General features: G+C 51.1%; 1 protein-coding gene across 5 annotated transcripts; it reads left to right on the top strand.

The window, feature by feature from the left end:
* Positions 1-2742: 2742 nt before the first annotated feature.
* KIF18B (kinesin family member 18B) lies at positions 2743-23498 on the top strand. 5 transcript variants are annotated; one of them, XM_060133406.1, is made up of 16 exons: positions 2743-2852; positions 11140-11466; positions 12042-12199; positions 12537-12641; positions 12849-12959; positions 13041-13238; positions 13539-13715; positions 14338-14412; positions 14563-14663; positions 15054-15242; positions 15604-15729; positions 18973-19178; positions 19430-19955; positions 20898-20987; positions 21458-21534; positions 23145-23498. In XM_060133406.1, the coding sequence occupies exons 2-16, from the start codon at positions 11148-11150 to the stop codon at positions 23177-23179; spliced, it is 2493 nt and encodes an 830-aa protein (XP_059989389.1). In that variant the 5' UTR covers positions 2743-2852; positions 11140-11147; the 3' UTR covers positions 23180-23498. The 5 variants fall into 5 exon arrangements, with proteins under 5 accessions (XP_059989389.1, XP_059989386.1, XP_059989388.1 ...); XM_060133403.1 differs by lacking the exon at positions 23145-23498 and adding an exon at positions 21871-22621 and having other exon boundaries at positions 21458-21508; XM_060133405.1 differs by lacking the exon at positions 23145-23498 and adding an exon at positions 21871-22621.
* Positions 23499-24268: the final 770 nt, after the last annotated feature.

The following is a 24268-nucleotide window of genomic DNA, read 5'->3' as shown; positions in this document are numbered from 1 at the left end:
GGGCTTCAGTAGTTGAGGCACGTGAGCTCAGTAGTTGTGGCGCACCAGCTTAGTTCCTCTGCGGCACGTGGGATCTTCCCGGACCAGGGACTGAACCCGTGTACCCAGCACTGGCAGGTGGATTCTTAACCCCTGCGCCACCAGGGAAGTCTCCAAGGACCTTTTAAAATTGGTCTACACCCGAAGCAGTGAATGCTACATCCAGGTGCAAAGATGTGCAGTGACAAGGGTACAGGTGAATGGACATGCCTCCTCTCTGCCTCCTTTGAGCACCCAGGGTTGGTAGTCTTGCCACTTGCAGATAGTGAGACATCCACACACCTCAAAAGAGCACAGAGCCTGTGGCCTTTCACACCCCCAGCCATGTCAGCCCAGAAACATCTGCTGCCAGATAAGGCAAAACTCCTGCACCCAGCCCTCACGTCTGGGTTCTACGCTTTGAAGTTCTTGTTAGGCCAGTACCAGGCTGCTCTCCCCTTATCAGCATCTGTGGTGTAGGGCCCAAGGGTTTTCCATTTGTGTCCACTAAGGTGGGCCTCACCAGGCCCTACCAAGCTCTCTCAGCATCACTGGGCTTGGTTGACTCCCTCACCTGCAGAATCCTTTTCCCTTGGCCTCTAAGATCCAAGGAATGGCTCCACTCACCAAACGAGCTCCACTCCTCCTTCAGACCTCAGCTTGCATGTCACTTCCTTCTGACACCCTCAGACGTTCTCATTATAGCCCATCTCTCATGTCATTGTTAGTCATTGTTTAATAGGCCAATTTCTCCCATAGCCTGGAAGCTCTATGAAGGTAGGAGGTGTTTATCACGCACCACCCTATCCTCTGAGCCTACTTGTCTCATATCAGTAAATACTTGTTGAATGAATGAATACGAGAACACCCATTACCACTTCATTGAATGTCTGCAAGTTGCTTTCCCTACATTATTTCTAATCTTTGTAACAAGCTAAGTATAATTTTATCCTCTTTTTTTATACAACTGCAGAAATTGAGGCTCTGAGAGGCTAAGTGACTTGCCCCAAATGATCAAGCAAGTAAATGTCCCCTTTCCACTGCCCATAGCAGGGCCAGCCTCTGCTCCTGGCCTCACCGTGACTCACCTCACCTTCTCCAGGTAATTGTCAGAGTCAGAATAGGACCAGGGCAAGACTTGGCTTACAGGGCACAAGAGGCTCCTATTCCCCTCGTCTCCTGGGCACCCCAAGCTTCCAACCACACTCCAAACCTCTGTTATAATGCACATCCCTGTGAGGGGGGAGGAGATCCCTAACCTGGAAGCCATTCTCTTTTTTTTTTCTTTTTTTTTTTTCTTTTTTGCGGTACGCGGGCCTCTCACTGTTGTGGCCTCTCCCGTTGCGGAGCACAGGCTCCGGACGCGCAGGCTCAGCAGCCATGGCTCACGGGCCCAGCCGCTCCGCAGCATGTGGGATCTTCCCGGACTGGGGCACGAACCCGTGTCCCCTGCATCGGCAGGCGGACTCTTAACCACTGCGTCACCAGGGAAGCCCTGGAAGCCATTCTTTAACAGCTTATTTCTCCTGGCTAGTGGAGATGGCAAGAATACCCTGGTTTTCTGGTAGCTTTACAATAACAGCATTTTTGCATGGTTGTTTCATTTTATTCTCACCAAACCAGCAGTGCTAGCTCACTGAATAGAGGGCGGTAGAGGTCCAGGTAGGTGAATGGAGTTTGGGCCAAATCAACCAGGGATTAAATAGTGACACTCTTATCTTGATGGCAGGCCAGCCAGGGAACTTTGCCTCCTGCTTTCTTGCATGCCTCAGACCTGTTCATGGTCCCAGTGTGGGGACAGATCATTAGAAAGTGGTGAGCAACTGACTCCGGGCAGCCATTGCTGTTTCATCCTAATCAGACTCATAGAAAGCTTACATATGCTGGAAGTTAAGAGGGTTTTCCAACCATGCTCTTAGGAAGGGCAGGATATTTGCCCCACTTTATAGATGAGGAAACTGACACCCAGAGAGGAGAAGTGACTTCCACAGTCTCAGCACTAATTAGTGATACAGGCACTAGTGATTGCAATCAGACTTTCCGATTCCAGGGCAAGGCTCTCTCTTCCACCTCCACAGCCCCCAGTGCTGGGGATGAGCATGAGGGTGGCCCACCAGAATCCAAGCAGCAGACCACTGTGGAGGATAGAGACACCGCGGCCCAGCGGTGCCCTAAGGGGCCGCCCCTCTTATTCAACAATCCGTCCATGATACTCCTGGCACTGTCAAAGCCAAGCAGGTGCCACTCTCTGCCTCCGCCGGTTTCTCCACATCAAAGCTTGAAGTTCATTCTTCGGATGGTCGCGGAAGAGAAGAAACCCTGGAGAGCCGCTGAAACTCCCTTCTTGGGTAAGTGGATGCCGACTTAGCCCACAGAAAAATCAGGTTTGAAAACGTGTTTGATGTCTGGTTGCTGCATTTGGTGATGAACTCAGTCCCAGGGACAACTGAGACGGGCCGTAACCCTCCCCTTCCCCCTCCGTACCCCAACCCCATACTGGTTTCTGCCGGTCGGTCTGGCGGCTCCAGCCTCAGAGACACTGCTTCAAACCTCCAGCCAGCAGGAAGGGGAAGTGCGCAAGCGCACTGTTGACAACTCCCGCCACCTCGGAGCAGTACACTGTTACTTAGGAAACAGCCAATCAGCCATCCGGACTGTGACCAATGGCAAGCGCCGATGAGCCGACCCGGCTAATTTGAACACGCCGCGCGGGCCGGAGGTTGGCGCCGGTCGGGTGCCGGAGGGGCGGCGCTCTCCGGTGGTCAGGGTTTCCTGTCTGCTGCGGCGGGACCCGGCAGCGAGGGGCGACACCAGCGGCGGGGAACCGACGAAGGGTAAGCGCTGACCCACGACGGAGGCGGCCCCGCGGGCTCCTGCGCTCAAGTCTGGACCGGCGGACCCAGCTGCTGACGGCGGCGGAAGCCGGAGCCCGGCCTCTTTTGTGCGGGACATGGAGGTGCAGCGTGAAGACCGATCAGGTCCCGGGCGGCCCCTTCCGAACAGGGTGGGGGGAGGTGCGGGGACAAGGCCCTTCCTTCTATACCTGCACGGGAGATCGGGACCCTCTGCTCATTTGTACAGGACCTAGACTGGGCCCTCATGTCTGCATCCGGGCCCAGCCCTCTGTACATCCGCTCTGAGAAAGGTACCCCTGCTCATACGTAAGGAAGAACTGGGTCCTCCCGCGCACTAGAACTAGAGACGTGGGACTCTGCACATCTGTAAGGAGTAGCTAAGACCCTCGCTGCACATCTGTGTAGAACTGATTGCAGAGCTGTGCCAGGGGCGGTAACTTAGTTACTGGGGCACCCAGTAAATATTTGATTGAATAAAGGAAAGAATGAAAGAAGATCTGCATGACGGAAAACCAGGCCTTCTGCTACTGTTCCTAGGATGCCTTTCCTCTTAGCTTTGACCCTTTAAGGTACTGAAGTGACACGGGAAAGATAAGCCTGGTCTGTGTCAAGGAAAATAGGCGATTTTACTGCAGATGGTGGTTCTTCTGGTAGGGGGCGAAATGCTAGTATGTCATATCAATTCTAATAATGATGGCTAACATTTATTGAGCACTTACCAGGTTTGAGTTAACTCATTTAATCCTCACAACAACCCAATGGAATAGATACTAATATTTACATTTTACAGGTTAAGAAACAGAGAAGTTAAGCCTAGCTAAGAGGAGAACATCCACAAAATTTTTCTGTATGAGCTTCTCGTGGATGTTACACTGCTTTCACCCGTCTTATCACTATTCTTTTTCCTCTCCGGTCACACAGTCCATGCTTCAAACAACTACCAAAGTATCCAGTCCTTCTCTGCCTATTTCATGATTGAATTCCCCCACCATCAGAGAGAGATTTTAAAGTGTCTCAATTTGTTGGTTTTATGTTAACCAACCCAGCTCCATTTTATACCTTTTTTTTTTGAAAAAAAGTATGCCAGTAGCATATTTTTAGAGGTCTTAATAAAAATTATCTCTATCTGGCTACAGAGCAAATCTAAACAGTTATCAGAGTATTGTACAAACCGTATTCTATTTCCACAAGCAATTAAATTTAAAATATAAAAGAAAAAGAAACAAACCCACATTTGGATATTTTTTTTAAAAAAACATTTAAATAACTCAGTCAAATAGGATATCATTATTCTAATTAAAATGTAATTAGCATGAAATAATGCTATTTATAAATGTGGGGAATGCTATTTATATTTTTAAATAATATATTTATTATATATTATTATATATATTATATTATATATATATATTATATATATATAATATATATAATATATATTATATATATATATTATATATATATATAATATATATATAATATATATATAATATATATATAATAATATATATATATAATATATAATATATATATTATAATATATATTATTATATATTATATTATATATATATTATATATATTATATATTATATATATATTATATATTATTATATAATATATAATATATATAATAAATATATTTATATTTTTAAATAATGCTATTTATAAAATGTGGGGAATGCAGTTAGAGAATACTTAGAGGGAAATTTATAGTCTTAAAGACTTACATTAGAACATGTATTTTTTCAATCTGAAAATGAGGCAAATATTCAATTTTAATAAGATAGAACAGAACAACAGAATTAAAGTGTAGAAAATAAAAGAAGTTGAGAGCAAAAATTAATGAAATAGGATTTTTCTATATAATAGAGATGATTAACTTAGCCAAAAGCTGTATCTTTGAAAAGACTAATAAAAAAGCCAGACCTCTGGTAATATTGATTAAGAGAAAAAGAAAAGAAACATGGAAAAATGACCTTAGGAATGAAAATAGGGACGTAACTTTGGTTACTGAAAGATTAAAAGAGAGAGAAAGACTTCAATGGAAACTCTTTTTGATGATGCTTTTGGGCAATTTTCTAGGAAAAACAACTTACCTAAACTGACTCAAGAAGCTATGGAAGGGACTTCCCTGGTGGTGCAGTGGTTAAAGCATCCGCCTGCCAATGCAGGGGACACGGGTTCGATCCCTGGTCCGGGAAGGTCCCACATGCCACGGAGCAACTAAGCCCTTGTGCCACAACTACTGAAGCCCTCGTGCCTAGAGCCCGTGCTCCACAACAGGAGAAGCCACTGCAATGAGAAGCCCACGCATCGCCACAAAGAGTAGCCCCCAGTCACCACAACTAGAGAAAGCCCACAAGCAGCAATGAAGACCCAACACAGCCAAAAATAAATAAAATAAAATTAATTAATTAAAAAAAAAGAAGCTATGGAAATTTTGAACAAACCTAGGACTACTGAAGAAATTTGATTAGTTTAAAATCTACCTTCACACACATCAAAAAAACCCACCAAAAATATACAGGCAATTGAAATGATTCTAATCTTCTAGAAACTCTTCCAAAAAAAGAAAGAAAGGAAGAAAACATTTACAGTCTATTTTTGGGGGGGAGGTGGGGTGCCGCGCAGCATGCAGGATCTTAGTTCCCTGACCACGGATCGAACCTGTGTCTCCTGCAGTGGAAGCTCAGAGTCTTAACCACTGGACCGCCAGGGAAGTCCCCAGTCTATTTTGTGATACCAAAAATGAGGCAAAGAAAATTTCAAGCCAATCTCTTTTATAAATGTAGTTGTAAAACTCTTAGATAAAATGCTAGCAATCAGAAGCCAGTGTTGTATTTTTAAAAAATGCATTATGACTAAATTGGGTTTATCCCAGGAATGTGAGAATAGTTTAACAATAGAAGATCTATTAATACAATTTACACATTTACAGATTAAAGGAGAAAACGTATCCCATTAGGTACAGAAATAGCATTCAATAACCATTTATGATTTTTTTCAATGGTAAACTAGAAAGAGAGGTAAATTTCCTTAAACCAACAAAGAGCAAAATGAAAGCAGGAAAGAGACAAGATTGCTCACTATTGCTGCTTTCAATATTGTACCTGAGGTCCCAGCCAGAGCTGTAAGACAAGAAAAATAAATAAAATTGATTAGAAAGGAATAAACAAAACTATCATTAGTTACAGCCGTATGACTGTCTATCTATAAAACAAAAGGACACAGCTCCTTCCTCTTTGCTACCACCCATAGAAAGAAACAGCCATCTTTGGACGTTTTTCTGTGGGTACTAAGGTGAGGGGGATTAAGAGCTGCAAAAGCCCAGGTAGAAGGCAGAGCAGGCTAGGATGAAGAGTAGCGCCTCTGATGACAGAACAAAGTCAAGGTCTGGCCTTGCTGCTTACCATCCATGAGGCAATTTCCTTCCTGAGCCTCAGTTTCCTTTGCAGAGTAGGGATGTAACAAATGTATCAATAACTGCAGAATGAGACTGCTGTGAAAGATAAACGAAACACTTGTAAAGCACTTAGCATAGTGCCTGACACATAGTAAGTGCTCAATAAATGTTAGCTATAATTGTAGTCATTTTTAGGCTTTTGGCTTCAGACTGCTTTTCTCTGGCCTCTTCATTCACAGGACAGATATTATACAGCATCTACTGCATGCTGGATCTGGCTCCTAGGCATCTGGGGTGCATAGACTATATCAGAAGAGGGTCCTGCTCTCTTGGAGCTTAAGGACAAGAAACACAGTGTACGATTGTTGTGAAGGAGTAATGAAGGGGACCACAGTAACCGCTATATAAAAGTACAACACCCAAGGGCTAAGCACTTTCCCTGCCTTCCGAGCTCCCAATGTCTGCAGGCAGACCCCCCTCAAGTCCTCAAAAATTCTTCTCCAGGGGCTTTTGAGGACCCCGGGCTTGTTCTCTCTGTCCCTATGAGGATGGGCAGAGGAGGCTACCCTGAAAACAACTGAATCTTGGCTTCCCAGCCTCAGCTCCACAGCGAACTAGCCTCTGGGTTTTAATGAGCTGCCCCAGGTTAGAAACAGGACGTGACTGTGGCTGGCTCAGAACCCTGAAGATCTTATTAAAGAATCATGTCCCTTGTACTTTGGGCTGAAAAGCTCTTTCCAACCGAGGATCAAAGCAAACTTGACAAACGTTTTCTCATTAATCTCCCATCCCCCCTGGGGCAGGAGCAGATCGGTAGCTGTTCTCTCTGGCTCTCGAAGGGAGATGATGTGACATCATCGTGGTGTGGCTGGTGGAAAGACCTCCCCACCAGTCAGAGGCAAAGCAGAGACCAGGACCCAGGTGTCCTAACTGCGGCCATGCCAAGTGTCACCCTACCCGCTTCCCACCTCCCACCCCACACCCTCAGCACTGTCTCGGGAAGAAGGAAAACATCTCATTAGGCAAACAGTCGGCCTCACTGGTCCTCAGGAGGCGGAGAGGAGAGAACTGTAAAGGTTAGGCGCACTCCGCTGCCAGTGCCCTTTTTAACTTCCTGCTTTGAATGTTAGGCTGCTCTGTAGCTCCAACTCAGCTAATACAGTGTAGACTCAGATGGTGGGACCAGGCACCCACTGCCTTCACTTTCCTGGTCACAAGAGTGGGGTTCCTGGGAATTCCCTGGCGGTCCAGTGGTTAGGACTCCATGCTTTCACTGTCGAGGGCCGAGGGGTTCGATCCCTGGTCAGGGAGCTAGGATCCTGCAAGCTGCGAGGCACAGCCAAAAAAAAAAGAGTGGGGTTCCCTGGGGGTGGGAATGCGAGGATGGGAGACAGGAATTCTGAGTGTTGAAAATTAGGTCTAGTCCATTTATCTGAAAGCGTTTGCAGCATACATAATGCTAGTTACATAAAAGGGATTATAATTATTATACAAACATAAGGGACTATTACAACAATGTGATCATGAGGGTGTAATATGTAACGTCATTCCAAGGCAGTATAGCAGGCTCTATGGGCAGACTGCCCGGGTTGGAAGCAGGATTCATCACTTACTACCACTGGGATCTCGGGCAAGTTGCTTAACCCTCTCTGTCTCAATTTTCTCATTGAAAAATGAGTATAATAATAGTAGCTATCACGTGGGGTCGTGATGGGGTTGAAAGGAGGTGAAACGTGTAAGGCGCCTAGAACAGTCCCTGACAGAGTGGACACTTACCTGTTATGTTTATTATTATGATGAGCTGATTACTGGGACAGGAATAGAATTAATTACACACAAGTAAAAAGATGATTATTGGTTGACATCTCTCCTTTGTTTTGTGTGGGGAAGAAATTAAGAAGTTTGGGGGTGAAGGACAGGAGTTTGAAGTCAACTCAATTCTGCCTCATTCCCCAAGGAAAAAATGAGTTGTTTGCTGGAGTTTTAGGTAGAAATCCCGTGCTTCTTTGCTGAATGACCCTGGTAATTGTGACCCATCAGTGGGACCTCCTCTTTCCTAGGAAAGCATTCATCTATTCCTATCCCCCAGGAACAGCCCCCTGTTTCTTACCCCTGTTAACATATCCCTAGACTTGGGCTGAAATTTTCCAGGATATCTGTGACTCCTGCATTGCAGAAATTCCATCTCTACCTTTGGTAGGCTGGCTTGAAGGTGAAATGAAAGGGGAGAGAGGTCTGAGGGGAATTCAAGAGAGAATAGGTAAATAAGCTTTTGGAATTACTACCAGGGCAATATTAGGAAATCTAACCATGTCACCCTCTACATTAACAGACTAAAGGAGAAACACCGTGTGATCATCTCAGCGAGTGCCAAAAAAGCATTTGATAAAATTTAGCACCCATTCCTAATGGGTAGTGGAGGGTGGGGAACTAAATAAAGAAGAGCTAAAAATAGAAAGTAACTTATTATTTGCAAACTATATCATCATTTAATTGAAAAACCTAAGAGAATCAATGACAATCTATTAGAACTAATAAGGGTGTTCAACAATGTGGCCAGATACAAGATCTGCATACAGAAATCAGTAGCTTTCCTTTGTTCTGTCAAAATGAATTAGAAAATGTAATTTTAAAAAGAGATTATTGGGCTTCCCTGGTGGCGCAGTGGTTGAGAGTCCGCCTGCCGATGCAGGGGACACGGGTTCGTGCCCCGGTCTGGGAAGATCCCACATGCCACGGAGCGGCTGGGGCCATGAGCCATGGCCGCTGAGCCTGCGCGTCCAGAGCCTGTGCTCCGCAACGGGAGAGGCCACAACAGTAGGAGGCCTGCGTACAGCAAAAAAAAAAAAAAAGAGCTTATTTACAATATAACAAAGACTATACAGTAACTAGTAATAAACCTATGAAGAAGTGTACAAAACTCATGTGAGGAAAACAATAAAATTTTACCGAAGATTATAAAGTTGTGAATAATGAAAAGAGATACGATATTCCTAGATGGGAAGACTTCATACTGTAAAGATGCCAATTCTCATATTAATCTATAAATTCAAAATAATCCCAATTAAAGTCTTAGCAGGATTTTTCATAGAATCAGCTTCATAAGCTGATTCTAAAATCATGCACAAGACAAGATGCCCAAGAATAGCCAAGAAAAAGAACAATAAGGTGATATATTATAGAACCACAATAATTACGAGTTACGGGAAAAGGAATAGACATTTCAGTAGATCAGAATGGAGAGTCACAAAACAAGTTCATGTTTATATGAGAATTTAGTTATGTTAAATGTGGCATTTAAATTAGTGGGGGGGGGACTTCCCTGGTGGCCCAGTGGTTAAGAATCCACCTGCCAATGCAGGGGAGACAGGTTCGAGCCCTGGCCCTGGAAGATCCCACATGCCGCGGAGCAACTAAGCCCGTGAGCCACAACTACTGAGCCCACGTGCCTAGAGCCCGTGCTCCACAACAAGAGAAGCCACGACAGTGAGAAGCCCACGCACCACAGCAAAGGGTAGCCCCACGCTCTCTACAACTAGAGAAAGCCCATGCGCAGCAACAAAGACCCAACACAGCCAAAAATAAATAAATTTATTAAAAAAAAACAATACAGGAATGCCTATTATCATTCAACATTGTTTTGGAAGTTCTAGGGAATACAGTAGACAACATATGAAATATCTAGTGTAAGTATGGAGAAGAAAAAGTTAAAAATATTATTTTCTGATACATAATTGTATACTCAGAAAACTCAATGAGCTCTAATAAGAAGCACTTAAAGTCAATAAGAGAGTTTGAGGGCATTCCTTGGTGGTCCAGTGGTTAGGACTACACACTTTCACTGCTGAGGGCCCATGTTCAATCCCTGGTCAGGGAACTAAGATCCCACAAGCCTCGTGGCACAGCCAAATAATAATAATAATAATAAGAGAGTTTGAGGATGGTGGGTATAAGGCAAATATATAAAAATCAATCATGTTTCAGGACTTCCCTGGTGGCGCAGTGGTTAAGACTCCACGTTCCCAATGCAGGGGGCCCGGATTTGATCCCTGGTCCGGGAACTAGATCCCACATGGGTGCCGTAACTAAGAGTTTGCATACCACAACTAAGGAGCCAAGTAAGGAGCCCGCCTGCCACAACTAAGACCCAACGCAACCAAATAAATAATTTTTTTTTAATCAATCATGTTTCTCCATATTAGCACCTGGAAATAGGGAAGGTATTCCATTCATAAGAGCAATAAAGTACTTAAGAAATGTATTAAAAGGACAATTATAGATAGAAACTACCTGAAGATATAAAAAATACACGAACAAATAGAAAGGTAATAGCCATATTCTTGTATGAAAACATTTCATATAAAATAAATATGTAAATTTAATATAATTCCGATTGTAATCCCAATAGAGTTTTTTTTGGGGGGGGGTTCTGGGATGGGGATGGAATTGATAAAATGTTCTTAAAGTCGAATAGAATAAATGACTGAAAATAGCCAAGAGAATCATGAGAAAGAAAGCTGGGGTTGGGAGGGGTGTCTTGCCTTGCTAGATAAGAAGCAACTGTAAAGGAATGGAGTGGAAACAGTGTGGTGCTGACACAGGAATGGACAGATTAGTGGAACATAATAGAAAGCCCAGAATAGGCCTCTGAAAAATATACAGTCATTGGATATGACAAAGACGGTCTTTCAGATGAGAAAGATATTTGTCAATAATTGGTGCTGGCATCAATGTTCTCTTGAGGTATAACATGGAGCTGAGCTGTTGAGGAGGAGGTGGGAGAAGGCCCCTGAGTGCTAGGCTGAGGGCACCTGGTCAGGCCTGGGTCAGATTTGTCCTCATCTCCATCATGTCTCTGCCCAGGTGTTGCCATGGTGATGGCGGTGGAAAGCAGCGTGGTGCGGGTCGTGGTGCGGGTGCGGCCCCCCACCCCGAGGGAGTTGGAGAGTCAGCGGCGGCCTGTGGTTCAGGTGGTGGATGAGCGGGTGCTGGTGTTTGACCCTGAGGAGCCTGATGGGGGCTTCCTTGGCTTGAAATGGGGCAGCGTCCATGATGGCCCCAAGAAGAAGGGCAAAGACCTGACGTTTGTCTTTGACCGGGTCTTTGGTGAGGCGGCCACCCAACAGGACGTGTTCCATCACACCACCCACAGCATCCTGGACAGCTTCCTCCAGGGCTACAACTGCTCAGGTGAGCCTGTCTCCCCCTCTGCTGGGCACTGGTTGAGGAGGGCTCTGGCCGTGCGTTCTCTGTGGGCCCCCCATTCATTCTTCTCCTGTGTGGGGACCACTCCACTGGGCCACGGGATACAATAGCAGATCAGGCAGACAGCGTTCCTGTATTCGTGAGGCTTACAGTCTAGAACTGGGAGAAAACACATCACAGAATCACATCCACAAGTGTGTGGTTAAAAACCAAGATAAGTGATATGAGGGAAAGAATTGTGGGCCTTCCACAGAGGAAGCTACCCAGGCTGGAGAAGGCTTCCCTGAGGAAGGGATAAGCTCCCACTCATAGTGGAGACCCCTTTGCCCTCAAATCCACAAGCCTACGGGGGCACCAGGAATGGACACGGAGAACTCAACAGCTGTGAACGTAGGGGATGTGGGTGGGTGGGAGGGAGCAGTGGAACCGCGCATGTAGAAGGAAGGAAAGGGGCTCGGGGAGAAGGGAAGGGCTGACCGGATGGAAATGCACTGGGGGAGCCCCTGGAGAAGGTGGGTCTGGCCCTGCCGCCACCCTACTCCCTACTCTGTCTTCTGTAGTGTTTGCCTATGGGGCCACCGGGGCCGGGAAGACACACACCATGCTGGGAAGAGAGGGGGACCCTGGCATCATGTACCTGACCACCATGGAACTGTACAGAAGGCTCGAGGCCTGCCGGGAGGAGAAGAGACTCGAGGTGCTCATCAGCTACCAGGAGGTAGGGCTGTTTGCACCCCAGGACTGGGCGGCCCCATCTCTCATTCTCACAACCACCTAAAGAGGGAGTGGGGTGGAGTAAGCAGGAGGGGGGAGAGGGTGGTAGGGAGTGGGCAGACGGGGGCCCAGAGGGTGGACGCAGCTCCAAGAGAGACTGCGTGTGAACTGAGCCCGCCTGTCCTACTCATCATGTGACATCATCCAGCAGAGTGCCACTCACCACGGCCTGTCTCATCATGCTTCCCTGACCCAGCAACTCAGCTCTCCCCAGCGCCTAGGGGAGAGGCTTCCCGACCAGCCTCTCCCTCGGGTCTCTCCCTGGCTTCCTTTCTCCTCAGGTGTACAATGAGCAGATCCACGACCTCCTGGAGCCCAAGGGGCCCCTTGCCATCCGTGAGGACCCCGACAAGGGGGTGGTGGTGCAAGGGCTTTCCTTCCACCAGGTAAGGGGCTGGGCTCAGGTGGGACGAGCAGCCCCACTGGTCCTCCGGGATCCCCTTCCCGGGTAGTTTGGGGATGTCCTGGATCCTGTTGGGGCAGTGGTGGTGATAGCAAGGGGGTAACATGGGTCCTGAAGAGCAGCCCTTCTGTTGGGGGAAAAGTCCCCACTGGGGAGACCACAACCCCCTTCCTGCACATCTCATCTGTAGCCGACCTCAGCTGAGCAGCTGCTGGGGATGCTGACCAGGGGGAACCGTAACCGCACGCAGCACCCCACTGACGTCAACGCTACGTCCTCCCGCTCCCATGCCATCTTCCAGGTGAGGAGGGGTCATAGGCCAGGGCCTGAAGCTGGAGCTCCTGGTGCCCAGTGGCCCCTCACCCCTGCCATCTGCCCCCAGATCTTCGTGAAGCAGCAGGACCGGATCCCAGGTCTGACCCAGGCCCTTCGGGTGGCCAAGATGAGCCTGATTGACCTGGCTGGCTCGGAGCGGGCGTCCAGCACCCACGCCAAGGGGGAGCGGCTGCGGGAGGGAGCCAACATCAACCGCTCCCTGCTGGCCCTCATCAACGTCCTCAACGCCCTGGCCGACGCAAAGGTAAAGCTGCACGGGGCCAGGCTCCTCCCCGGGACAGCGACCCAGTGCCCAAGCCAAGGCTCCTCCCTCCAGCCCTGGGCCGAAACCTATCAAGTCTAACTTTCCTGGTGGTCCAGTGGTTAGGACTCGGTGCTTTCACTCCAGCGGCCCGGGTTCAATCCCTGGTCAGAGAACTAAGGTCCTGTAAGCCCAGCAGCGGGGTCAACAAAACAAACAAACAAACAAAAAGCAAAGCCTACCGAGTTTAGCCTGGGTCTGTGTAGTCCAGACACTCGCTCCACGCCCACCCACTGTCCCCAGGGCCGCAAGTCTCACGTGCCCTACCGGGACAGCAAGCTGACCCGCCTGCTCAAGGACTCCATCGGGGGCAACTGCCGCACGGTGATGATCGCTGCCATCAGCCCCTCCAGCCTGGCCTACGAGGACACTTACAACACCCTCAAGTATGCCGACCGGGCCAAGGAGATCAAACTCTCGGTGCGTGCCCACTGGGAGGGCCACCACCCTGGAGTGGGGGTGTAGGGGTGTCGGGGGAGCCCCCAGGCTGGGAGGAGGAGGGGACAGGACCCACTGGCCTCCTCTGGTACCTGGAGCAAGCGTTCCCGCAAGGCCGAGGGAAGAAGTGCTTAAAGGGGTCCTCGTCCTTAAAATATCACAGCACTGGGACGATTGAGGCAGAATCTTCTCAAGAGGGAGGCAACGGAAGGGAGTGGCCGAGTATCAGCCAGTGATCTTTGTCAGCCTTGTTTTTAGCAGCAGGCCCATATTTTTGGCAAAACAACATATAACACAGATAGAAGCAGAGTTGCCCGGTTTCCCCCGCCTCCTCCAGGGAGCCCCGGTGCTCCAGGAGCCGCTGCGGCAGAGCCCCTGGCCTGCAGAGAGCATATCGGTCAGGGAGCTGGGGTCTCGGGTTCAAAGGCAAGCTCTCCTCTTGCTGTGCTAGGAGAGCCACTGGCCTCCCTGTTCCCTCAGTCGTGAGGGTGCGTCTCGGGAATGTGAGTGAGGTGTGCCTAGCGCGGCGTCTGGCCGCCGGAAGTGGTTGCCCAAAGCTGCTTTGAATGAACAAACAGATCCCTCCCCTGTGCCCCCATCTCAGCTGAAGAGCAACGTGATCAGCCTGGACTGTCACATCAGCCAGTACGCCAGCATCTGCCAGCAGCTCCAGGCTGAGGTGAGGAGCCGCCCCGGGAGCTTGGCCGGGAGGCAGGGCGCCCGGCTCGGGGGCAGGACGGGACCGCCGGCGCGCGGCCAGGGCGCTCTGCCTGCCCCCTGCCTCCTGTGCTCACCCGGCGCTCTGAGGGGCTGGGCTGCTTCATTCCAGGTGGCCGCCCTGAGGGAGAAGCTCCGAGTGTACGAGGCAGGAGCCCAGGCCCCGCAGCAGGACTCCTCGCAGCCCCCCAAAGCGGACCCTCCACATCAACCGTGAGTTCTGCCACCCCTACCTGCCCCCATCCTTTCTCCAGCTTCTGCAGGGCTAGGACTCCTCGCTTCTGTTCTGGCATCTGGGGTTAGGGGTTCCTACTCACTGCCCGGCACACTGACTGTCACCTAGAATGGTCTATGTCAAAGGAGTAAATCACACCCCAGCCTATATAAGCATCTACTCTTCAAAAGAAGGTGCATTTAAGGGGCGGGTGTCATTGTTTCCTAAACCAGAAAATCCCTGACTCCTTCTCCCACGCTCAGCTACTGCCCTCTTATTACCCAAGCATCCACCCCTTATGGACCTGGAGCCACAGAGACCCTGCCGCCTCCCTGATTTTCCCACCTGCCCCCGCTTCCCGCCTTTCAAACCTCTCCTTTCCTCCTTAGCCTTCCCAGCTGCCCCTCGCCATCCCGCCTCCCCAGCCAGCCCTGCACCCCAGAGCTACGCCCAGGGTCGGCAGTCGTTCAAGAGGAGAGCCTGGGGACAGAGGCCCAGGTGGAGAAGATCGTGGAAGGGAACTCTTCAGAAAGGGAGCAGCTCCCAGAGGACAAGGACGAAGGTCCGGCTGAGGAGGTAAGACTTGGAGCTGGTGGAATATTGAAAGAAATGCCCCACCCCCAACTCACAGGGTCCCTTCAGTCCCAGCTTCTCTACCTGGATGTCTTACACCTCAGTCATTAGGAGGCTTTCAGATCCTGCGCAGGAAGAGCTAGACTGTCAGATCCTGTGTGTCTGGAAATGGGGAGGCTGAGTGTTAACAGAAGGGGAGCAGGGAAGGAGCACGGGGACCGGGAGAGAAAATGCCGCTACCAGGACCTGGTCGTTCCAGGAGCTGTCATTCCCACTCTTGGAGGAGGGACGGTTGTAGGAGCTGCTCACGTAAAGCGAGGGAGGCCGTCCTGGGCCCTCGACCTGTGACTCCCTTCCTCTCTGGGTTCCAATCCAGGTGCCAGCACAGAACCTCAGACACCCATCGCCCGGCTCCCCTGACCTGACCCGGCAGCCCAAGCCAGTCGTGGACCACCCCCCACCACAGAACCTGGGCAGCGACCGTTCTAAGCAGTAGGTATCTTCTTGCTCCAAGGCGGGAGGCGATGGGTTCCAGGCCTCCTGGGGTGGGAGTTGGCGCTAAGTACATCACAAAAGCTCTGTTTCTGCTCTAGTTAAAGAGGCAAGTCTTTTCTCATCAATATTGTCCCTTACCTGCTGTCAACAATTTGATATTATCACCTACTCTGTTTATGTAGCATCCTCTCTATTTATTACTCCGTGTAGCTGGCAGCCCAACAGGAGGGAAGCAAAGCACCGAATTCCATCCAGACAGCTGGCAAACACCGAGCTAGGGCAGGGCTGCCTGGGCTAGTGCTTTGCTCTCCAGTCTGAAGGCCAAGCTGCCTGTGCTCAGCAAGGAGACAGCTGCCAGCAGCTGAGCAAGGGACAGCTTTCCTGAGTCAGGTGTTTGTCGTGTGTCTTCATCAACAGATTGACTGCTGCTCCTCTCCTCTGAAGTAAATACAAACCCAAAGAGAAATGGCTTTTGGACCATTCTTTCCGTGCTTAATAGAGAGGTGCAGCTAGTATTTTCTTCCTTGGCCCCCAGAACATAAATCCCCTGCCACTTAGCTTTGCTGCTGCCAACCCTACACCTCCCTCCCCAGCACGCTTCACGCTAAGCAGTGTATTTAAAGCTTCCGGACAGAAGGGCCTGTTTAATTTTATTTCTTGTTGGGGAGTGCCTGTTCCCGACTCAGCAAAAAATGCTGCAGCCTGAATAATCAGCGGCTCATTATCTGTCTCCCGCTGCCGACTCCCTGGGGCCCTGGAGTGGCAGGGATGCACTGGCGGGATGTCCCCTTGGCCCCCAGGGAACAACCATGGACTCCCACTGATGACTCAGGGTCTCTCTGCCTGGAGTCCCGCGTTGCTAGGACACCAGGGTTCTCATTTCTGCTTTGCCTCTGATCTTGTGGTTTCTGACAAGTTGCTTCAACCTTGGATGCGATTTGGGCATCATGGTCCTCGTTTTCCTTACTTCTTAAAGTTAATAATAGATACTAATAAACTGTGATGGAAGACCCCAAGTATCGGGGCTGCAGAACATTCTAGATCTTCTCCATGCTTGAAAACAACCTAACAACCAGATCATCGAAAATAATTTTGCTTTGGCCTTAGAGTTGAGAATCTTAGACCACCAGGGCACTGAGTAGATCTTAGATTTTCCAGTTCAGTGGTTTTTCAGAATTTTTTTTTAGCGGCAAAGCCCTGTCTTCAAATGAAATCTTATGCTGAGGTCTAATATGTAGAATGGATAAAGGAGAGCTGTTCTATTAAAAATGTTCTCTGATGGGTTTCTTGAAACCTGAATTGAAAACCCATGATATAGGCTGACGGGGGCTACACGGCAAGAGGGACGGGGCCAGACCTGGGTCATCTGACATCCAGGCCAGTGGCTTTTTCCCCAGACTCCCACTTTTCTCTCTCTAATTTTCATATAATGTGTGGCTCAGGCAGATATAGAATGAGTTTCTGCTGTGTCCTTTTTAATTTATATCCTGCCTTCTTTCAAAAAGGCCTTGAGGCTGCTTTATAAAATGAGTTTGGGTTCCCTGAGCACACACTGAGGACAGAGGAGGGGGCTCAGAGATGTCCAGGCAGGTAAATGCTACCCAGGGATAAATGACTGGCCATGAAAAATCCCCACCGAGATAACTGTTTATCCTTTTATCGTGGGTGTGCCTCACAGAAGGAAAATTTGCTTTCTTAGAATCTAAATTTACAACATCAATAATCACATTACCCTCGTCATTTCCTTTATTTTATTTTTTACATATATATTTTAAAAAATAAATTTATTTATTTATTTTTGGCTGCATTGGGTCTTCGTTGCTGCGCGCGGGCTTTCTCTAGTTGCGGCGGGCGGGGGCTACTCTTTTTTTTTTTTTTTTTTTTTTGCGGTACGCGGGCCTCTCACTGCTGTGGCCTCTCCCGTTGCGGAGCACAGGCTCCAGACGCGCAGGCTCAACGGCCATGGCTCACGGGCCTAGCCGCTCTGTGGCATGTGGGATCTTCCCGGACTGGGTCACGAACCCGTGTCCCCTGCATCGGCAGGTGGACTCTTAACCACTGCGCCACCAGGGAAGCCCGAGGGCTACTCTTCATTGCGGTGCGCAGGCTTCTCATTGCGGTGGCTTCTCTTGTTGCGGAGCACGGGCTCTAGGCGCGCGGGCTTCAGTAGTTGTGGCACGCGGACTCAATAGTTGTGGCTCGCGGGCTCTAGAGCACAGGCTCAGTAGTTGTGGCGCATGGGCTTAGTTGCTCTGCGGCATGTGGGATCTTCCCAGACCAGGGCTCGAACCCGTGTCCCCTGCATTGGCAGGCAGATTCTTAACCACTGCGCCACAAGGGGAGTCCTTCGTAATTTTCTTTAAATAGCCCCTCAGTGCATGTGAAGTATGTGTTAATACACACATGTTCTTTCAGCATCCCAATCACTGAATAGAAAGAGCAGACTGAATGCATTTTTGAGGGTCTCCTCGGAGCCAAGATCAACATGGCCTATCTTATTTAATCTCATTAACCTAACAAGGTAGATGGCATTATTATTATTACTATTAGAGAAAACAACAGTTAACTAACCTTATAGTGCTGGGTATGTGCCAAGTACTCTTTAAACACTTTATCTCTAAGATAACCCATTTGGGGAATTCCCTGGCGATCCAGTGGTTGGGACTCTGTGCTTTCATTACTGAGGGCCCGGGTTCAATCCCTGGTCAGGCAACTAGGATTCCGCAATCTGCCTATTTCATCTCCCCAGCAACCCTGTGAGGTGGCTGCGTGTGTTGACCTCATTTTAGGGATGCGGACACTGAGGATAGGAGGTGATCCGAGGTCACGCAGCTGGGATGTGTTGGAGCCGGGTTTTGAGCTGTTAGTCTGACTTGAGCCTGGCTCTTCTCTGCTACCTCCCATTGCCCCTCTGGGAAATGGACTTAAGATCACAGCACTTGTAGGTGGCAGAGCTCAGAGGAAACTCAGACCTTCCGAGTCCAAGGCCACTTAGTGCCCTTTCCCTACTTCCCAAGTACTGTCTTTGTCAGGGGACATGTTTAGTGAGTGAAGCCGCCCACCATTACCGGGGTCATCTCCGCCAGCCCTGGTCTTCAGCACGGCTGGAAGGGTGATGAGGCCAGCCAGGCAGTCCGGGAGGGCCAGTGCACGTGTGCTGCTCACCACACCTGGAGCCCTGGGGCTGGGTCCTCCAGGCAGGTCTGAGGTGGAGTGGGGATCCCCTTCTCTCTGTTCCAGGTTGGCTCTGAGGGTGTTGTGCCTGGCCCAGCGCCAGTATTCCCTGCTCCAAGCAGCCAACCTCCTGACCCCTGACATGATCGCAGAATTCGAGATGCTGCAGCAGCTGGTACAAGAGGAAAACACTGAGCCTGGAGCAGAGGCCACCGCGGAGCCTGACCCGGCCAGGGGGCCACCTCTGGCTCAGGAGCTACGTTCAGAGTCAAGTGAGTCTCAGCCCTGCTCGGCCTCTGTCTTCTGGTGCCAAGGGGTGGCTGGGGCCCCAGGTGCAGGGTTATAGTTCGGTCAGAGACTGGACCCCTAGGATCATGGACTTCTGCACAGAGAGGCCCCAGGGGTCACGCAGACCCGAGGAGTCAGGGGCTCCTGCCTGTCCGGTGTCTCTCTTCCCCAATTCTACACATTCTTCCTTCTGGCCAATCCCTGATCTCCCCTCAGCACCCTCCTCTCTGCCCAGAGACTCCAGGATACTCCGGCCCTGTGACCCGGACCATGGCAAAGCAACTGAATGGCCTCATACACGCTCTCGGCGTCCCACCCGGGCCTGACCGCACCTCAGCTCAGGCATCCCAGCGGCCCACAGAGAAGAAAAGGAGGAGACCGAGCCCCTTGGAGCCAGACAGCCCCCCAGACCCGAAGCCCGGGACCAAGCGCCGGCGCCAGTCCCTCCTGCCCTGCCCGAGGAGGGGGACCCCGCCTGAGGCTCGGCTTCCGTGTGGGCCCATCACCCCCACGGGGGGACGGGCCTCCTCCCCCCGCCATTCCCCCAACTTCTGCCCAGCCACAGTCATCAAAAGCCGGGTGCCCCTGGGCCCTTCCGCTCTGCAGAACTGCTCTACCCCTCTGGCCCTGCCTGCACGGGACCTCAACGCCACCTTTGATCTCTCTGAGGAGACCCCCTCAAAGCTGGGCTTCCACAAGTGCATTGGCTGGGACAGTGTCCCCCGGGAGCTGAACAGGCTGGCTCAGCCCTTCATCCCCAGGTGGGTCTCCCTTCTGGCCTCCCAGCAGGGGGTCAGGGCTCAGCAAGGGACAGAGGTGCTGCCCAGGGGAACGGAAGACAGCACGCTCTTGGAATTGGGACAGTGCATCTCTTTCCCTTTGGTCTGACCAGCATCCAGGCCCAGGAGAGCAGAACACGCCGTCTCTTTGGGGGCGTCGCTCCTCTCCAGGCCCTGCCTTGTCCATCTATACTTCAAAGCCGCCAGCTCTGTGCTGGTTTGTCACATGCCCCTGAGCAGCTCACAGGCGCCCCCTATGGGGAGGGTCAGCGGGGAGGAGGAACTAACACGGGGTGCCCGGCCCACCCTGTTCCTTGGCATAACCTGGGCCTGGTCTGAGTTCTGTATCCCACTGAGAAATACCTGTTTCTACCACTTCCACCCCAGACTTTACCCTCCAGCCCAGCATCTGGAACTGGGAAGGGGATCCTGAGAAAACTTTCTTCAGCATTTTTCAGTGGGAAGATGCTCTCACCCTCGGCTTCTGCCCGCGTGGCAGGGAGGGGGGAGCAGCGACCAGCTCAGGACGGTCCAAGGCCGCGAACAAGCAGCAGACTGACCTGGACTCGGGAGGCCGAGGGTGGCAGGCTGCCCACTGCTCCCCCCACCTCTCCCACAGCCCAAACCCCCTCTCAGTAACAAGCTCAGAGCCAGGCAGGTGGAAGGGTGAAACTGTCTGAACTCCAGTTCCCCGGACGCGCCAGAAACTGACACCTGGATGTTCTCCCAGAGCAGGCCTGTCGCTCAGCTGTCAGCCCAGACCGAGTGAGGCAGGGAGGGGAGTCCACCTCTTAGGAGGAAGAGACCGCAGAGGTCACCTTGTCTAACCTCCCTGCCCCGCGCGCCGGGCGCCGGAGCGGGAGGTGCTGGCACTCTTCTCTGGCTCCCTCCTGATGTGCCACCTTCATCCTCCTCCCTCCCCAGCGGACCCAGGCCCCTGTTCACCGTGAAGGGCCCCAAGCCGGCAACTTCCTTCCCTGGGACCTCAGCTCGCAAGAAGAGGCGCGTTGTGAGGTGAGGCTGGGGAGGTGTGGGCAGAGGAGAAGAAGGAGCTGTCACCAGGGCAGCAGGCGCCTGGGCCAACTACAGCTGGTCCTCTGGCAGGACCAGCGTCTGGTTGTCTGAGGTTCCCTGGGCTCTTGCTATTACAGGATTATATTAGAGATGTCTCCCTCCTTTGGTAAAGGCCACAGACCCTCTCTCCACGAGGGGGACATTCAGTGTTCACTGGGTAATCCAGGGAGTGGACTACCCACCCCCCTCACCTCTACTTCCCTCCCAAACCGCACTCAGCTCCCCTCCCCTCTGCTGCCTCTCCCACCCTCAGGTCTGGCCTTGGCCAAGTGCTTCCTACTGTTGCTCAGCCTCCCCCCACTCCCAAGGCTCCGTGTCTAGCTCTTACCCTCCCACCCCCACCGCCCCCCCCCATAGTCCAGAGGCTTGGCCGTGACCTTCCTCCCTTCTTCCTTCCTTCCCTCCCGCAGTTCCCGCGGCCACAGTCGCATCGCCCGCCTCCCCAGCAGCACCTTGAAGAGGTCAGCTGGGCCCCTGGCAATCCCAGGTGACTGGTATTTGGGGGCAGGGATGCTCTGGGTCAGAGTGGCAGATGGGGACAAGAAGTAGGAGGGGAGGGAGTTCCCTGGCGGTCCAGTGGTTAAGACTCGGCGCGTTCACTGCGGTGGCCCAGGTTCCATCCCTGGTCAGGGAAGTAAGACCTCGCAAGCCGCCAAAAAAAAAAATGTAGGCGGGGACAGGCGAGAGGAGGGCATGGGGTACTTCCGAGCATCTCAGGGACCCTGGTGAGAGAAATGGGGGATGGGGTGGGGGAAGGGAACGGTGGGATACAGCCTCACTTTTCTCCTTCCTCCCTGCGTCCCCTCATCTAACTGGTCTGCAGAGCCCCCCTCCAGTCTCCACTCCCCTGGCAACCAGAGGAGCCAGAAGGAACTGTTGAGGGTTGGGAGAGCGCTGTCAGCTGGGAGCTGCTCCGCCAAGGTGTCCTGACCGCCGGCCCCTGTTGGTCCCTGGAGCCGCCTAAACCAGGAGCCCTGACCTGCCTTCCTCGGCTCGGAGCAATTAATGCCAACGCCCTCTTCCTTTACTAACAGTCCTCCCCCAGACGTTCATTCTGCTGCTCACCCTCTTTATTAATCTCTTGTTACACTCAGCTTCTCAGCGTGTACTTATTCATTTGTGAGTTTTAACTTGTTGCTATTTTAAAGGGTGCTGCCATCATTCCCCCCTGGTTTATAACACCCTCCATGCAGGAAGGTGGCTTTTGGGGGCCTTGTTGCCCACCCCCCATCTAACACAGGGCTCTGCACAGTGATGCCCGCTGTGCAGTTGAGGAGGGGTGGGCATGGGATGGGGGCATGAGGGAGTCCCAGCTTGGCTCTTCCTGGCTTTGAGAGGAAGGCGTCTTCAGCCCCATCCCCCCAGCCTGGAGTAAGAGCCCCAACCCCATGCCACAGTCCTGGCGATGATGCAGATGATGGTGGTGACTTGATTTCCAAATGAAGAGAGTTTATCGTTTTTACCCTATTGTAAACAGGATACACACTCAGTGTAAGAAGAAGTGTAAACATTAATGCTACCACCTAGACGTAAGAGCTGTTACTACTTGGGTTTATATCTGCTGATCCTTCAGTTCTGCATGTATATATATATATATATATATATATATACACACATATATAGTTTTTTAATTATAATGACTAATAAACCACCTCCATCCTTGGTGTGTGTTTCTCTCTGTACACCTAGGTAGGATAGCAACCCCTTCCTCCTCTTCAAGAAACTTCTGAGTATAAAAAACATGCCCCCTCTGCCTCCTCCTTCAGCCTTACAGGTGGGCCCTGTCCCTTACTCCGCAGCCCCACCTTCTGCTAAGGGCCCCTGCTCCTTAGCAGGTGAAGAAGCTATCACCCCTGGAGGCCTGGTCCATCCTCCTACAGCCTGCGTGTGGTGGGTTGCCAGGAGTCCTGTCGTCAGAGAGAGCATCTTAGTGGTCCCCAGGTCTTACAAGGCTCCAGGCTGAGCCTCCACCTGCTGGAACCCATTGCAATCTTCCTCCCACAGCTCCGAAAGCTCCCCTCCACCCCCATTCGTGGCTTTCCTCTCCACTCATTCGGATTGTGACAGTTCAACCCAAGCCTACCTCTTTTTCCCCAGGAAGACGTGGCTGGCTGCATGAACGAATGGCATAACCAAAATTCCAGGAGTCTGTGTTTAAATTGCTTCTGAAAACAAACACGTAAAAGGCATTTAGCACTTTGTGAGTAGTGTGTAAACAATGTCGCTAATTTCAAGTGAGGCCTCTGCTGCTCTGGGCGAGCAACCTCCCCCTCTACCTGGGGCACCCCTCCCCGCTCAGTTTCCCTGCCTTTTTGGAGGAGTGGAGAGCACAGAGGGGAGCACCGCATTCCTACCGGCTGCAGGCATCTCACACGACTTCACGACCTTATGAGGTATAATGAGGAAATAGACAAAAAGGTTAACAAAATGTGCCCGGAGTTAAGACGGCAAGTGGCAGCGCCAGGACTCAGACCAGGATCTGGTCGCACACGTGACACCAAGCTGCTTCTGTTTAGAAGTGAACAGACATCGTTTCTTTCCGCGTGCCGGGAATTTCCTCCTCTCCAATTAGTCTTCATGAGTTTCCTTCCCCTGGGTACCATGATCCCCACAGAAGCAGTCACCGCCTCACATCTGTAGCCCCCAACGGCTTGGTGTGGTGCCTTTGACCTCAGGAGACCTCGCCGCATGCTGGTTGGATCCAAATTGAATAAGTTCCTCATTTCCTGGGGCCCTCACATCTATTATCTCATTTGATCGTCACCATCACCCCTGCAAGCGCAGAGGCAGCAGGCACAGGGCAAGGTGGCTGGTAACCAGGGCCAGGAGGGCAAGCTTCGCCCAACAGGCTCCGTTGCACGAGGGCTGGGGGCAGCTTGCAAGGGGAAGAGGTCACTCTTGACAAGGATGTTGTGCAGCTGACCATTCGCTCAGCAAACATTTGTGGCTCCGTGGTGCAAAATGTGCTCTCGGGTGACCCATTAAATGTACAAAGACTCTGCCAATGGAGTTAAGCACACGTGGCTCCTGCCCTCAATCACGGGAGGTTGGGCTGAGAGGGGCCGCTCACAAGGAGGCAGCCTGGCTGGTCCAGGGAGCTGGCAGGGGCTGAGGGGGGCAGTGAGCTGACGGCCGGCTCCCAGCTGACCTCCGTGGGCAGCGATGAGGCTCTGAGATTGGATTGTTCTCACATAGAGTCATCCGCCAGAGGCGGCAATAGA

Source organism: Lagenorhynchus albirostris, chromosome 20, assembly GCF_949774975.1.
Source record: "Lagenorhynchus albirostris chromosome 20, mLagAlb1.1, whole genome shotgun sequence".
NCBI lineage: Eukaryota > Metazoa > Chordata > Mammalia > Artiodactyla > Delphinidae > Lagenorhynchus > Lagenorhynchus albirostris.
This window is presented reverse-complemented; position numbering and strand designations above follow the sequence as displayed.

What these genes read in the sequence shown, in the direction of transcription:
- KIF18B (XM_060133403.1), top strand. Translation starts at nt 11,148, where the DNA reads ATGGTGATGGCGGTGGAAAGCAGCGTGGTGCGGGTCGTGGTGCGGGTG. An exon ending in AAGGGCTTTCCTTCCACCAG is followed by an intron (nt 12,642 to 12,848) that starts GTAAGGGGCTGG and finishes TCTCATCTGTAG; the next exon opens with CCGACCTCAGCTGAGCAGCT. An exon ending in GCTCCCATGCCATCTTCCAG is followed by an intron (nt 12,960 to 13,040) that starts GTGAGGAGGGGT and finishes ATCTGCCCCCAG; the next exon opens with ATCTTCGTGAAGCAGCAGGA.